This window comes from Carettochelys insculpta, chromosome 2 (assembly GCF_033958435.1).
Source record: "Carettochelys insculpta isolate YL-2023 chromosome 2, ASM3395843v1, whole genome shotgun sequence".
Classification (NCBI taxonomy): Eukaryota; Metazoa; Chordata; order Testudines; family Carettochelyidae; genus Carettochelys; species Carettochelys insculpta.
The window spans coordinates 48,028,426-48,042,062 of record NC_134138.1 but is presented as its reverse complement, the minus strand read 5'-3'; the positions used below and the strand labels follow the sequence as shown (position 1 = coordinate 48,042,062).

Genomic DNA, 13,637 nt, shown 5'->3' with positions numbered 1-13,637 from the left:
GCTGTGCTCACAACAAATTGATGTCAGAACTGGTATTGTTGAGCATCTTCTTGAATGAACTGGAGGAGGGAGTAAACTGTGGTCACAGTCTCAGATGCTACTTGTATTTGCAGCTCAGCTCTTTCTAGCTCTGTAAGGAGACAAATAATATAATCTAAAAATACCATAAATGTTGGCAGACAATGACATTGATTTGGTAAAAGGCTATGTAATGGGAGAGAGAAATCTGGACAGTAACTGAAATCTGGGAATGACTGTGTACAGCAAGTTAGATATGAGTTGGCAATGAAATACAAGAGTGAAAGTTACTGCATGCAGTACTGATTTGTTATCATAAAGGCATTTTTAGAAGGGCTAATATTTTTGTTTTATGAAATATCAAACTTTGTGCTGATTGCCTTTTTAGTCTGTAAGATGCATTTTCTTCTGCGTGGATAACTCTGAATGAGACCAGCAAAAATGGCTGAAGTGGATTCCACAGCCCAAAACATGATCTCTTCACAAAAATTACAATGCTACCTATTTTTGAGTCCATAAGATAAGTCTGCCTTGATTGAGTCAATCACATGCTTGCAAGTGATGCAGAGGAGTGCTAGTGAGTAACTGGGGCCCTAAAGCAAAGTTCTGTCACCTAGCATCAGCCAGAGTTTCAAAAGGTTAATTTAATACCCTGCAGCATGATTCAGATCAGAATCCAATAACTCTGGGTCTATTGAGTTCAGAGACTTGCAGCTGTAATCTTTATAGCATCACCTTCCTGCAAATATACATGCCCTTTACAAGATGGGGTGAGAGAGAGGATTTGTCCCTGTTCAGGAGGTTAGTTCCATGTATTGAAACCATGTCATCCAAAGATGAGCCACATGATTGCTTATCCGAATTCAGCAGCACAAGTGTCCTTGATTTATCCAGGAAGCTAAATTAACAGCCAGTGCAATGGGATTTTTGTAATGCTCAGTCACATATGTGGCAGACAATCAATAGACTTCATATTCTATAAATTCATAGTTGTAGAATTTGCTGCAAAATCAGCCCTCTGCTGCAGAACTGTGCTCCAGTAAAACAATCTTTCTTTTAACTAAACTTTCTGGCGCTGTTGATTGTCAGCAAAACTTCCCAGCATGAACAGCATGTAAACAATGCAGTGCTGTATACCCTAAAAGTTGGAGGATGAGTGAATCTATAGCTTTCAGTGCAAAGGGAGTTTTTAAAAGGAAAAGCAATATAAAGCAGTTGGTAAAGCTAAAAGTCTGTTCCTGACTTTTTATTTTATTTTATCTTATTTTGAAAGCCATGTTTATCAGCTACCTTTTAGACTGGCTTTTGCATCTTGCTTTCGTGTGAGGAGGAGGAAGTGATGAGCCCTTGACCAATTTATGGCATCACTGGATGTTGCAGACTCCCTGCTGATTACTGTCCTCGGCTATCTGAGGCTGTGTCAGTCCTGTGCTAAGCTGCTGTTGTGGCTGGTAGACACATCATGGGTGGTGGCTAAATAACATGAAAGGTAGCATGATAGTGCCTGGGCATAGGACTTATAAATTCTAAGCCCCGGACAGGGACTGTCTTTGTTCAATTTATATAATGCCAAGCTCAGTGGATTCCTTGTTCATGAGCAGGGCCTTCAGACACTAACTTTCTCTGTGTTCCTGGACAAGCACAGTATCCTCCGATTTGTCACATGAGAAAATTGGAACTGAGAAGTACTTTTTGCAGTGGGTAGTGCAATTTAATTTGTTAGCTCTCACAGAGAACTGTGTGAAAGGAACGTGTTGGAGTAGGGAGCCCCTGGAAGAGGCACATGCAGCTGTAATGGAGATGAGACACTGAGGAGCGAAGGAGACAGACGAAAAGAGAGGAAGCAAGAAAGTGACTGCTTTTATGAGTTTGTGTGGTCTGTGGTTTGTTTTTGTTTTTGTTGTTTTTTGCACCAACCAAGACCAAGTGTAAACATGAAAGAATGAGAGGCAAGTAGAGAATAGTCAACAAAAATGAGGGACCATGGCAGTGGGATGGATAGAATGAATCACATAAGGGAAAACAATGCTCATGACCCTTACCTTGTGCAACCTTCCTAGCTGGATTAAACAAGGGCTGATTGCTGACAAATGTTGAACTTGAGTTTAACCTTGCGAATAAATTACAGTTCTGCTTGCAGTCTGTAGGGTGGATGATGAGGATGGGAAAACTGTAGTGGCTTTTTTTTTTTTTTTTTTTTTTTTTTTTCCCCCTGAAGCAGCAAGATGGAACTCATAGACGATAACACTGTAATCCGAGCAAGAGGCTTACCATGGCAGTCATCCGACCAAGACATCGCAAGATTCTTCAAAGGCCTGAATATTGCCAAGTTAGTTACTAGCGATTATATCCATTTATGGCTCTGCAAGAGCCAAATGGTGTTTATGCTCCACTGATTCACTTGTGCCTCCTTTTTCCTTTTCTTGACCCTTTAAGGGGAGGTGCTGCACTCTGTCTCAATGCGCAAGGAAGGAGGAATGGGGAAGCTCTTGTCAGATTTGTAAATGAAGAGCATCGAGATTTAGCACTACAAAGACACAAGCACCACATGGGGAATCGATACATTGAGGTATGTTGCAGGAATGGCTTGTGGGTTTTTAATTCACTTTTTGATAGGACTACAAATGCCATGCCACACACAACTGATCTGATTGCTTCTTTCCCTAGGTATACAAGGCAACTGGTGACGATTTCCTTAAAATTGCAGGAGGTAATCCTTTTTTTGCCTTTTTTCAGGGTGGTGGGAAGGAGGGTCAAGACATGGTTCTCTTCAACTAACACCTGCAACTTTTTTTCAGTTATCAGTTGATATCGCTCTCTGTGTTGGCTCATGGGATGCATAGGTAGCTGAAGTGCTGAGATTGCTGCCTACTCTGCTGATCATGACTATCTTACAGTTGACAGGGCTCTTCCCCTAATGCCTACTTATGCATAAAAACAGTAAGGTCTCTGGTGCAGGGACGGTCTTCACTCTGTCCACAGTGCTGAGGCAAGGGGCTCTGATCCCAGAGGAGCTACTGTGGTATAAATAAATTCTGTATCTTCCTTTCAAGCCATCAGTTGTGGCGCTCACCAGACTCGCTCCTGAATTTTATTTGCTACATAATTTTCCTATTGATTATAGGAAAAACAGCTTTAGTGTTGTTGGGAGTGTTTTTCCCTCCCAGAGCAATAATGTAACCCTGTTCTCTATTGTCATATATAATCTCTGGCAAAACAAATTGGTTTAAAAATGCTGATTAATTGTATTTTAGGGATGGGTGAAACTTGTTTTCATTAAACATCTCAAACCTTTCCTGTGTCCTAAAATGATCTTTCTTCTGAGGGAAAGTTCATTACTAAACATTGGAAGGACACAGAAGTGTGTTTTGAACCTTGGCGCCCTCTTCTCTCTCAACTCCTCAATTAAGACCACGTGGGCAAAAGAGGGCATTGGGTAAGGCCCAACCAGCTGCCACCCACATCTGCATCGTAGGGTCTCATTTCTGAGGACCCAGACAAGTGTGATGTAAGAATGACCTGCTTCCCCATTTGCTGCAGTAACCATGTTGTTAGAAGCAATAGATATTGCTAACCTGAAATGTTAAAGGCTTCCTAGAAGGGCACTCTGTGGCTGGGAGGGTTGGTAATGGCGTTTTAATGGTGCCTTTCCCTTCAAGGGTTATGGTTAAACTAGACACTGTGTTTGTGATTTGGTGTCTGACACCCTTAGCACTTGCCATCTGGATGTAGGTAGGATGCCTTAGATCATATCATAAACCTCTCTTTTTTTGGTCCCCTGTGATGTGATATTTGGAAACACAAACGGTGCTGATAGACTCCCAGCTATTTACTGAAGGCAAAGTTGGCAAGCTTCTAAAGGTAACAGTTGTATCAAGGTGGAACCCAACCCTGAACTTTCCAAAAAGCACTTTTTGCTGGTAGTTCCCAGGCTGTTGTCTCGAGTGGTTGGTATCTGAAACAAAAACCTTTCAGAAATACGTGTTTTGAAGTGAAGATTGGAATTCACCCCAAAAGCCTTTCCAGCAGCATCTGTGCTACCATGTGAGAGAGCAGTGCTCGCAGACTGCACATAGATTCTGAAAGCTGTAAATGCAGCCTACTTCTGCCCTTGGGTCAGGGTAAAACTCTCCTTGGAGCAATCAAAGGAACTGCAGTCTAAGCTTCAAAGGAAGGAGTGTCCCATAAGCTGATATTTCTGGCTCCCCAGGAGGCTTTTGACTGGGAGAAACAAAGTGAGTCTCAATTCTGTATGCCAGGTCAGGAGCAAGCAAAATTTTTATGTCTGGCCCCACTTTTCATCTCTGCAATTCGCAGGGGCCCGCCAACCTATCTAATGTAATCCAAAGTGACAGAAATGTTGGTTATGTTCATATGAAAAAAAGCCCCTTCTGGCATGTGTAAGAAAATTACTATGTACAATGTAAAAACTTTATTAATTGGAATGTAAACTGTATTAATAGGTATGTAAATGTCAATTAACTTTAATTGGTATGTACATAAATAAAAACAGTAACATATTTCAACATTTTTTTAATCAGATGGCACCCAGAAGCCAATCTTGCTGTGCCTCCCCTTATAAAATATCAGACCACCCCCAAGGGGGCTTATCCCCCAATTTTGCTCACCCCATCCTAGGTCGCAAACAATGCACACAGGGAAGGGATTAGCTGTCTTAAATATTTGTGTCTCAACTTGGATTTTCCTTTGTCTAAAGGTACTTCCAATGAAGCAGCTCAGTTTTTATCCAAAGAAAACCAGGTGATTGTCCGGATGCGAGGTCTTCCTTTCAGTGCAACGACAGAAGAAGTGCTGATGTTTTTTGGCCAGCACTGTCCCGTCACAGGAGGAAAGGAAGGAATCTTGTTTGTCACATATCCTGACAACAGGCCAACAGGAGATGCCTTTGTGTTGTTTGCGTGTGAGGAATATGCACAAAATGCACTGAAAAAACATAAGGACTTGCTGGGTAAAAGATACATTGAACTCTTCAGGAGCACAGCAGCAGAGGTTCAGCAGGTAAGGTGAAAGCTTCCAAATCTTTTGTGCTCATCGAGCCAAAGAACCAGTTAGGAATACGCTATGGGTGGGGTCTTGTTATGGGAGGAGGAGTGTTTGCTCTCTAAGGATGATCAAAGTCAGAAAATGTGCCGTCTAAATCGTTTCATAATCAAGAGTTCTGATCACTGTGTGTGTAGCCAGTCTGCTGACTCTACTTTTTACTGCTTTGTACTCCTGTTAGCCATGCAAGCAGTAAGAGGATCAAACAGGACTCTTTACCAAGTTCTGACAACTCGTAACTCTGCATGCTTATTGCATGTGCTTGGTTTGCATAGGCATTGTGGAAGGCCTGATTTGGCTTTCAGAACCTTGACTGGAGATGATACAGAAGACTGCACTCAGGCTGTGGTCAGGGTTCTGGCAATTACAATAAGAACTTCTAAATTGAATATGCTTTGTGGAGTCACTGGGATAACAAGAAGAGCATCACAGTCCTACTAGTCATTTCTTGGCTTGACCTGCATTTGAAGATTCTCATGAACCATTCAGGTGTCCAGAAAATCATGTAAATTCCCTGCCTTTCTGTGGTATAGAACATAAGTTACTAGACCTGATTAATTTGTCTAGTGATGTCTAAATTCTAGCAAACTAACCACAACCACCAAAACTCTTGTTTTGAGTTCAAATTAATAGCTGCCTAATGTTAACTTCTGTCTAACTGACAGGAGGCTGGTTACTGCCATTTATTGCAAGCTGCATGGTTTGCTTTAATTTCTGCAGCAAGACCTAGATGGTGAGGACAGCAGTTGAAGGGAGGGCAGTGCACTCTGGGATATTTTACTGCATAAGGACGTGCAAGGAAATCACTATAACTACTTATGGAGACTGAGTTCTCTCCATGCTGCAAACGGTGTGGTGAACTGGCTACCAGAAGTCTATATTACGTGCCAGTCTTGGCCAAAGAGATTTGGGCAGTGATGAGGAAAGGTCCTACCACTGCACTAGCACACAAGTTGCTCAGCTAATTGGCACTAGCAATCCCACTACTTAATACCCAGGTAGCCTGGCACCTAGGTGTGTTTCATAGATCTACAGGTCAACACTTTCCATGAAGTCCTTTCTGTTTGTTTGCACTGAGGAAAACCCTGAATAATATTACCATATGCATAGAAGTCCTGCGTAGATGTTGCCAAAGGAGATAGTTAAACATTCACGTAACTGGTTGGCAGAGCTCTTTCTAGCACTCTTGAAACTAGCAACAATAAATCTAAACTGTTACCTCTTTTTGGCCAAATATAATTATTACATGGATTACTTCAGTCATTAAACTCATGAAATAGTGGGATACCCTATGCTATAGCAAATGAAATAAAAATCTTTCAGGACTTTTCCTTCTATTCAAGTGTAGTGTTGTGTGCTGTTGAACAACTGCAGCCTTTGTAATCTAGGATGGCTGCATTTTATTGGAAACAGCTCTTCTGGGGATACAGCCTATAGAATGCTTTGGGATCCTAAGGATGAAAAGTGTTAGATACATAATCAGTAAAATGCTGTTCTGGTCACATTTGGTATGTAGCTCTGCAACTTGCACTCTGATCAAAAACACACCAAGATAACTCTTTCAAATAAAGCTACCCAAAGACTTCAGACTTGAGCTGCATCTACACTATGAGAAATTTGAATTAAGGCAGTTACTATGTGACTGTCTTCACTCTAAATACCATTAGCTCAATTTGGGGAGCACTAATATTGGTATAATGTCATTGGTACCTGCTTGGTACAGCGTCAAGTTCGAATTCCAAAGTTCGATTAAAGGCCAGTGTCAAAGCACCACGTCTTAAAATTGAATTCATTAGCCTCCAGAGGTGTCCTGTATGCAACCCACAATCCCCCCACGGTGCTCTGCTCTGCCTGCTGCTTTCTAGGTATGCAGGAATTGGGTAACAGAAAGATGGTGAATTTCAAATGGGGACTAGGAAGCCTGTGGCTGTGGGGTCATGTTTGTATGAGAATTTCAGAAATATCTTTCTTTGCTGTTAGCACTGTGAGCACATCTACCTAGTACAAATAGAACCACGAACTCTGGGCTGGGGCTGTCTCTACAGTTGAGATATTTTTCTGTGCTGCCTGGTGCCAGCCGCTGCCCGGCCGCAACATGTTACAGCAAGGTTGTTGTGGGGGTCGTGCTTGCCTAAGAGGCCAAGAAACTTCTCAGCGGTTAACATTTGTGCGTGCCCCTCCCCCACAGGCACCATGCAGTTGGGGTCTTTCCTGCACTCAGCCACATCATACGAGTAGCCCCCAAACCAGTAAAAGGACGTGCCTGCCATTCAGGGCTGACCTTGCTGCCAGGCAGCACCATGTCCTGGCTTGCATGTGGTTAGGGCTCCAAGGGCAGGAAAGACTTTTGGGGGCTTGTTGATGCCAGGGGGAAGTCTCCCCCAGCTATTAAGATTTTCAGTGACTACTTCAACTGGCCCCCAAGCAAAAATATCTTTGGGGCATTTTTGCCGCTGGGGGTCAGGGGAAGGTCTCCATTGGTGGCTAAGATATGCAGGGTGGACTATTTCAACTGCCACCCCCATGTCCCAGCAAGGGGGTGGGGGGGAGACTCTTCCCTGGTGCCTAAGATCTTCAGGGGCAGTGGAACATTTCAACTGGTTCTGCAACTGCAAACCACAACCACCAACCCCCACTCCCTGCCAACAAATATTTTTGGGTGCTTGCTGCCCATTGCAGCCACCTGCTGCTTTTGCAAAATCTTCGATATTTCAGTTATAAAATCTTTTTCCAAACCTTTCCTATCCTCCTTCATGATCTGACCCCACCTCACAACCAAAATGAAGTGGAGGGCCAGCTGAGATTCTTGCTTCAGTTATAAATTCAATGTGTGAGATTTCACTGCCATCCTCCGTGTTGGCAATGTCTGTGTAGTGAAGAGGGAAGACAAATCTTTTTTCCTAGCCTTTTCTATCCTCTTTCTTCTAAGTTTGCACCCCTTCACGCAGGGAAGAGTGGGTGGAGGGTCAGGTGATAGACTGTGCACAGAAGCTGAATAGTGCACTGGGAAGCCAAATACCCTCCCCTCAGCAACTTTTTTTGGGGAAAAAATTACGATCAACTCTTTCCTCAAGCTTTTAATTGTCCCTGTGTTGTTTTTGGGGATCAGATGCAATCAAGGGAGGGGGAACAGTCAGTGGAGGGCCAGTTGATAAGACACACACTTGCTGATTTTTATGAAATTCTTGATAATTCCGTTACAGAAGAAAGATGTCTGTTAATTTTGCCATCTCTGTGGATGCCCCACTTTTCCTTCCTTCCGACTGGAAAAATGGATGTTTGCTTTACGTGGGAGGGGAATGAGGTGAATGCAATGTGGGAAGATGTCAAACACCAGTGAACATACCCAGAATGCTATGGGGATGAGAAAACTGGGATAGGTTCCCACAATGCACTGCTGCAACAGTCAATGTATGCCGATTGTGTGGCAGCAATAAGTTGACTTTTTGTGCGAAGCACATGAGGAGGTGAGGATAGTCAAAATGGAATTTAGAAGTTCCAGTTACAAAATTGATATCGATTTGACTTTATCTCATAGTGTAGATGCAGCTTAAGTCAGAACTTAGTAAATACAGGTGTATTTTATCCTTGATTTTTAAAGCCCTGGTTCCTGAGATGGTGTACCATCGAAGTATTACATAAGTTAACTATAACTTACAAAATTTCCATCTACAATGGCTTATACAGAACCAGCTTGAGGGCTCACCATGTTTTTGTTTCTATGCAGGTGCTGAACAGATACTCTTCCACACCTCTCGTTTCCCTTCCAACACCATCTGCCCTTCCCATGTTACCGCCACAGTTCATACCTCCCACCAGTGTCCGAGACTGTGTACGTCTGCGTGGGCTTCCCTATGCTGCCACTATAGAGGACATCTTGGAATTCTTGGGGGAGTTTTCTGCAGATATTCGGACTCAAGGGGTTCACATGGTGTTAAATCACCAGGTAAGTAGACAACAGGAGAATGCAAGTTATGGTAGTTTGTGTATAATGTAAGGCATGTATTAAACATGATCCCCTGCAGGTCTGATCAATAGCGGACTAGCAGGGAAGCAGCCTTGATAATTCCCTAAATTCACAAAGGTGAGGCAGTTGCTGATTGTGTCACCCAAAAGTGTAATGGAAATAAGTCTTCACATAATCTAGCTACTTCGAGGCTTTATCTTATTTTTGACCCAGGGTAGCAAATAAATTGCTAAGAGGCCATCTGAAAACTGAATATTCTTGTTAGTGTGTGTTGCATTTATGTAGAATTATTTCTATTGTCTATAAATGAGTAATTCATGTTGCACTGGTTGAAAGCAGGATGCATTGGGTTGTGTCTGGTGAAACATAACACCACACCTAAAAAGATTTAAAAAGTTCAGTTTTTTGTCACTAGTGATAGGTGAGGTAGTGGGGTGAAGAATCTGTTACGTGTTAAAGAACAAAACAACTCCTTAAAACTTGTCTACTTGCTAGCCAAAAAATGTTAGCTATAATTTGAGTGACTAGACATAAGGGTTTCTTTTGTATGTCTTTTTGTTTTGGGCTGCCCATATTAAGAAGCTTTTTAAAAGACTCTCTTTTTAAGAGGGTTGTTCAGCATTTTCTGAAACCAATCCCTTTTCAGGCTTCTCCAGTTGAGCAGCAAAAATCATTAGAGTTATAGGCCAAGAGTTATAAGAGACTCTTCATGTTAATATGACCTAGTATGTTAATTTCAAATATTTAGTCACCTAATTGTGATGTAGAAAAGGACTTATAAAGAATGTTAGTAACGTATTTGTCAAGATGCAAATGCTACACATCTCTCAAACTGCCAAAATCTCTTAACGTTATAAAGGCAATCTCAAAACCGTCACTTTAATGTGGAGAAAAAACATAACTATCACGTGCTTTAATATCTGTTGCAAAACACACACCGAGGGACAAGCATGTGTTAGATTCTGTTAAATTTATCACATTTAGTACCTTATGTACAGATTTGGCAGAATAATTCTTTTAAAATTCAGATGGCTAATGTTCCATTTTGAGCATTATATTTATCTATTTAAACTCTTACAGTTATGGGAAATTATGGATGGCTTCAAATACACAGAGTGACAGGCAGTTGATGATAGTAGACAGTGGGATTCAAAAAGTTAAAGCTTTATAACAGCTAAACCAGTTATGGATGTTACATGTCAAATCAAGTATTTATTTTATATGCTTTAAGGATATGAAGCAATGTTTGTTTGTTTAACTTTGCTGGTCTATAAATTGTAATGATAGACATATTTTGGTCAAGTTTTGTAGGTGATTAAATAAACACCAAAAAAGTCTAATCCTCTGAAGCCTACCTATATAATCAGAAACCTGCAAAAAATATTGCCTCTTCTATTGGAAGAAGGCTAAACTGTTCCAAAATATACAAACTGAGTTGATTTAATTCTGTGATACTAGTGAATTCAACTGCACAATACCCACATTAAGGGGAGCTGATCACTCCATTACACCAGTGAGGCTATTAAAGGACAGAAGGTTAAACTTCTTGTCCAAGGTAAATGGTGGTCTCTATGGCAACATCTCTGCTATAGCCTGGATCCACAATCTGAGATGATCCACTGGCAGTGGCTTTTTTGCGGGTCTAGTGAAGACTTGCCAAATCAACTGTCAGTTGCACTCAAGCTGACCCTTGTATTCTACTCCAGACAAGACAAGGTAAATCGGTGGCACAGTTTCTCCCATCAGCGCCACCTCACCTCCACACAAAGTATAGATCCTGCAGTAACTCCACCTAAGGTACGGTCAGATTACTGCAGCAGTGTAGACCTACCCTTGCACTTCTTATTAAGGTGCGAAGGTTCACATCTTGTAAGATTAGCCACTTTGCAGGTTAATAGCAGTATACTTGCCTCTGCTCAGTAAGAGTCACCAGATATTTTTAGGAGATCTTTCTAAGATTGCAATTTGATGTAGATGAAGGTTTTTTTGCAGTGTTGTGGCTTTATTGGCCCTAGATATTAGAGGAACTGTGTGAGTTTTGGCCAGTGGAGTGCACCCCGTTCTGGCGATGTGGGCCTCAGCACCTTTCCCAAGTTGGGGCACTACTGAATCTGGGACAGACAACAGTCTCCCTCAAGCCTAGTCCCCTTTAATGGGGCTGCAGGCAGGTAATGTGTGTGCCTTGGGGCCAGCTTGCTGCCCAGTCACAGCCCTAGGTCTGGGTGAATGTCCAACATGGCCAGCAGTTCAAGGTGCCTCGGCGGCTACAAAGCACTATTAGAGAGCTCTGGCCCTGGTTCAGGGCGGTACAGCAACAAACAGTCAGCAGTGCAGGTTGCCCAGGCCCTGGCACAAAACGGGGTGGCAAACACCCACCAAAGGCAGTGTGGGTTGGGAGAGGTGAGGGGCTGCCTCTCCGGGGGTGGGGGTGGGGTAGGGTTACTCAGACCCACCTACTCCACTGTGCCCAGGCCTGGGGCCCGAACAACAGCTCTCCCCATGAGCCGGCTAGTGGGGATCCACACCACAACATGCTACCATGGGCTCGGGTGGAGCATTCCCTGGGCTGCTTCCTACCTCCACCACCATTGGTGTCTGGTCCCACTTGGGGTTCTCAGTGAGTTCAGGAAGGCGGGTCTCCTCTGGGTAAGTGGCAGCTGGCAGGCCCAGCCAGTCGGGCATCTCCATGTTGTTCGGATAGTGGACAGGGGCAGGATCGTGGGCTCTGCCAGGTCCGAACGCTCAGGATTGCTAGCGGTAGGCAGGACTCCAGGCTCATGCCTGTCTGGGTTCCCGGGGTATCTGGTCACAGGCAGGTTCACCAGCTCTGGCAGGTCCTTGGGGTGTGGGGCTTGCCACAGGCCCAAGGGCCCCAGTAGATTGAGAAGGGCCAGGTTCCTTGCCAAAGACAGGCTTGGCTGTGGCCCTTCGAGTTGGTCAGGGCGTCTGGCCAGTGGTTCTTGCTGGCCTGGCAGTTTGGCACAGGCCCTCTGGCTCACAGAAGCCTGGTCAGAGACCTCTGCGCTGCTCAAAGGCCATCCTTTTAATGAGCCTCAGGCCCAGCCCCAGGTGCTGCTTGTTGGGGGGTGGGGCACAGGTGTTCTGGGCCCGTCTATCAAGGTCTCTGGGAGGCCTCCTCAGCCTTTGAGTCAGGGGGAGACCACTGCGCCTCACTACGGGGACTAAAGTTGATCTGATGAGATATTAACTCACCTGCCTTGTTTCCTTAATATAGCAAAGGAATAATTCAAAATTGTTCCCATAATGCATGTGAGAGAGGATAAAAATTTTTGTCTTGATTGAACTGTTTGGGGGCTTTAAAATAGCATTTAAATGGTCAAGCCAAGCACTGAAATTAATGCGTCCCTAACTTGAATACTGTCATGTCTTTGCTTATTGCTTTTTGCCTCCAGAAAACATATTCCTCTTTATTCAGGGAGATATAGTCTCTGAATACACAGCTCAAGTTGTTAGGCCTTGTGCACACTGCAAAGTACGTGTTTTGGGAAGGAAGGGGGTTGTGTAATGTACAGCATGGATTTAACCCAACAGTTGCACAAGTAGAATCGCCCTTTGCCTTACACTCCCCCCAGTGCAGGTGCTCTTATTCTGGTATAAGCAGTTTTGGGGCTTTGCGGGGAATGGCGAGTATTTGTCTGTTTTTGTTTTTTAACTGAATTCCCTTTCCAAGTAGCATAGTCTCAAACTGAATAAAGGCTCTTATACTGGAAGAAGTCCTTCTAAACACTTGTTTTTACCAAAGCTATACTTGAAGCTGAATTTTCCCGCCAGTGTGTTGCATTTTTATTCTCTATTCTGTGCCATTAAAAAAAAAAAAAAAGGGGGACAAGCTGTTATCTGTAGTATAGCCTATTTAAGACAAATAGCAGAAGGCTGAGAAACACTAATGTGATGTATAGTGGGCAGACTATAGACCCAGGCAGTGGCGAGAATTTTAGTGTAATAGAACCACTGTTTGGTACAGGAGTCTGGATGATGATGGACAAATGGTCTTTGTAAAAGATATTGCTAATCTTGCAAGTGACTCCTGTTTTGGAACCACATTGGAACTCTTGTTCCTTTCCTGGGTTTCAGGGCCGTCCATCAGGAGATGCATTTATCCAGATGAAATCTGCAGACCGAGCTTTTTCAGCTGCACAGAAGTGTCATAAGAAGACCATGAAGGACAGATACATTGAAGTGTTTCAGTGTTCTGCAGAGGAGATGAACTTTGTATTAATGGGGGGCACATTAAACCGAAATGGCTTGTCCCCACCACCATGTAAGTTACCATGTAAGTTTTGCATGGTTCTTGGTGCTGCTCTACGCTGGTGTTGGTAGGTGTTGGAGCTTCTTTCTCTTCAGTTCTTAATAAGATATATTAAATTGGGGTGGTAATGCAAGGTTTAAAATCTGAAATCAGCAATAGCTTGTGGTGATTTTCCTTTTTTGGTTGTGGATTACTGTGAAGAATTACTTTCCAATTACCCTCTTCTCCACTGACACGCTTGTTTTCTGCAACTTAACTTGCTCTGGACAAGCAGTAACTCTCAAAGAAAACTTTGCCCAGTGAAGCCCAATAAAGCACAGT

The 13,637-nt window shown here is 43.2% G+C and overlaps 1 protein-coding gene across 8 annotated transcripts in view; it reads left to right on the top strand.

Moving 5' to 3' along the window:
* ESRP1 (epithelial splicing regulatory protein 1) overlaps window positions 1-13,637 on the top strand; it is a 52,880-nt gene that overhangs the window by 17,497 nt on the left and 21,746 nt on the right. For 4 of the 8 annotated variants that reach the window (XR_012644163.1, XR_012644162.1, XM_074985694.1 and 1 more), the window contains 6 exons: window positions 2,237-2,347; window positions 2,455-2,587; window positions 2,686-2,728; window positions 4,736-5,037; window positions 8,807-9,025; window positions 13,142-13,340. Coding sequence is in view for 5 of the 8 variants with exons in the window: in XM_074985694.1 (XP_074841795.1) it covers window positions 2,237-2,347; window positions 2,455-2,587; window positions 2,686-2,728; window positions 4,736-5,037; window positions 8,807-9,025; window positions 13,142-13,340 (1,007 nt within the window). In the remaining 3 variants the exon portion in view is untranslated. The remainder of the gene's footprint in view (window positions 1-2,236; window positions 2,348-2,454; window positions 2,588-2,685; window positions 2,729-4,735; window positions 5,038-8,806; window positions 9,026-13,141; window positions 13,341-13,637) is intronic. The other 4 variants (XR_012644164.1, XM_074985696.1, XM_074985695.1 and 1 more) reach the window with 3 other exon arrangements.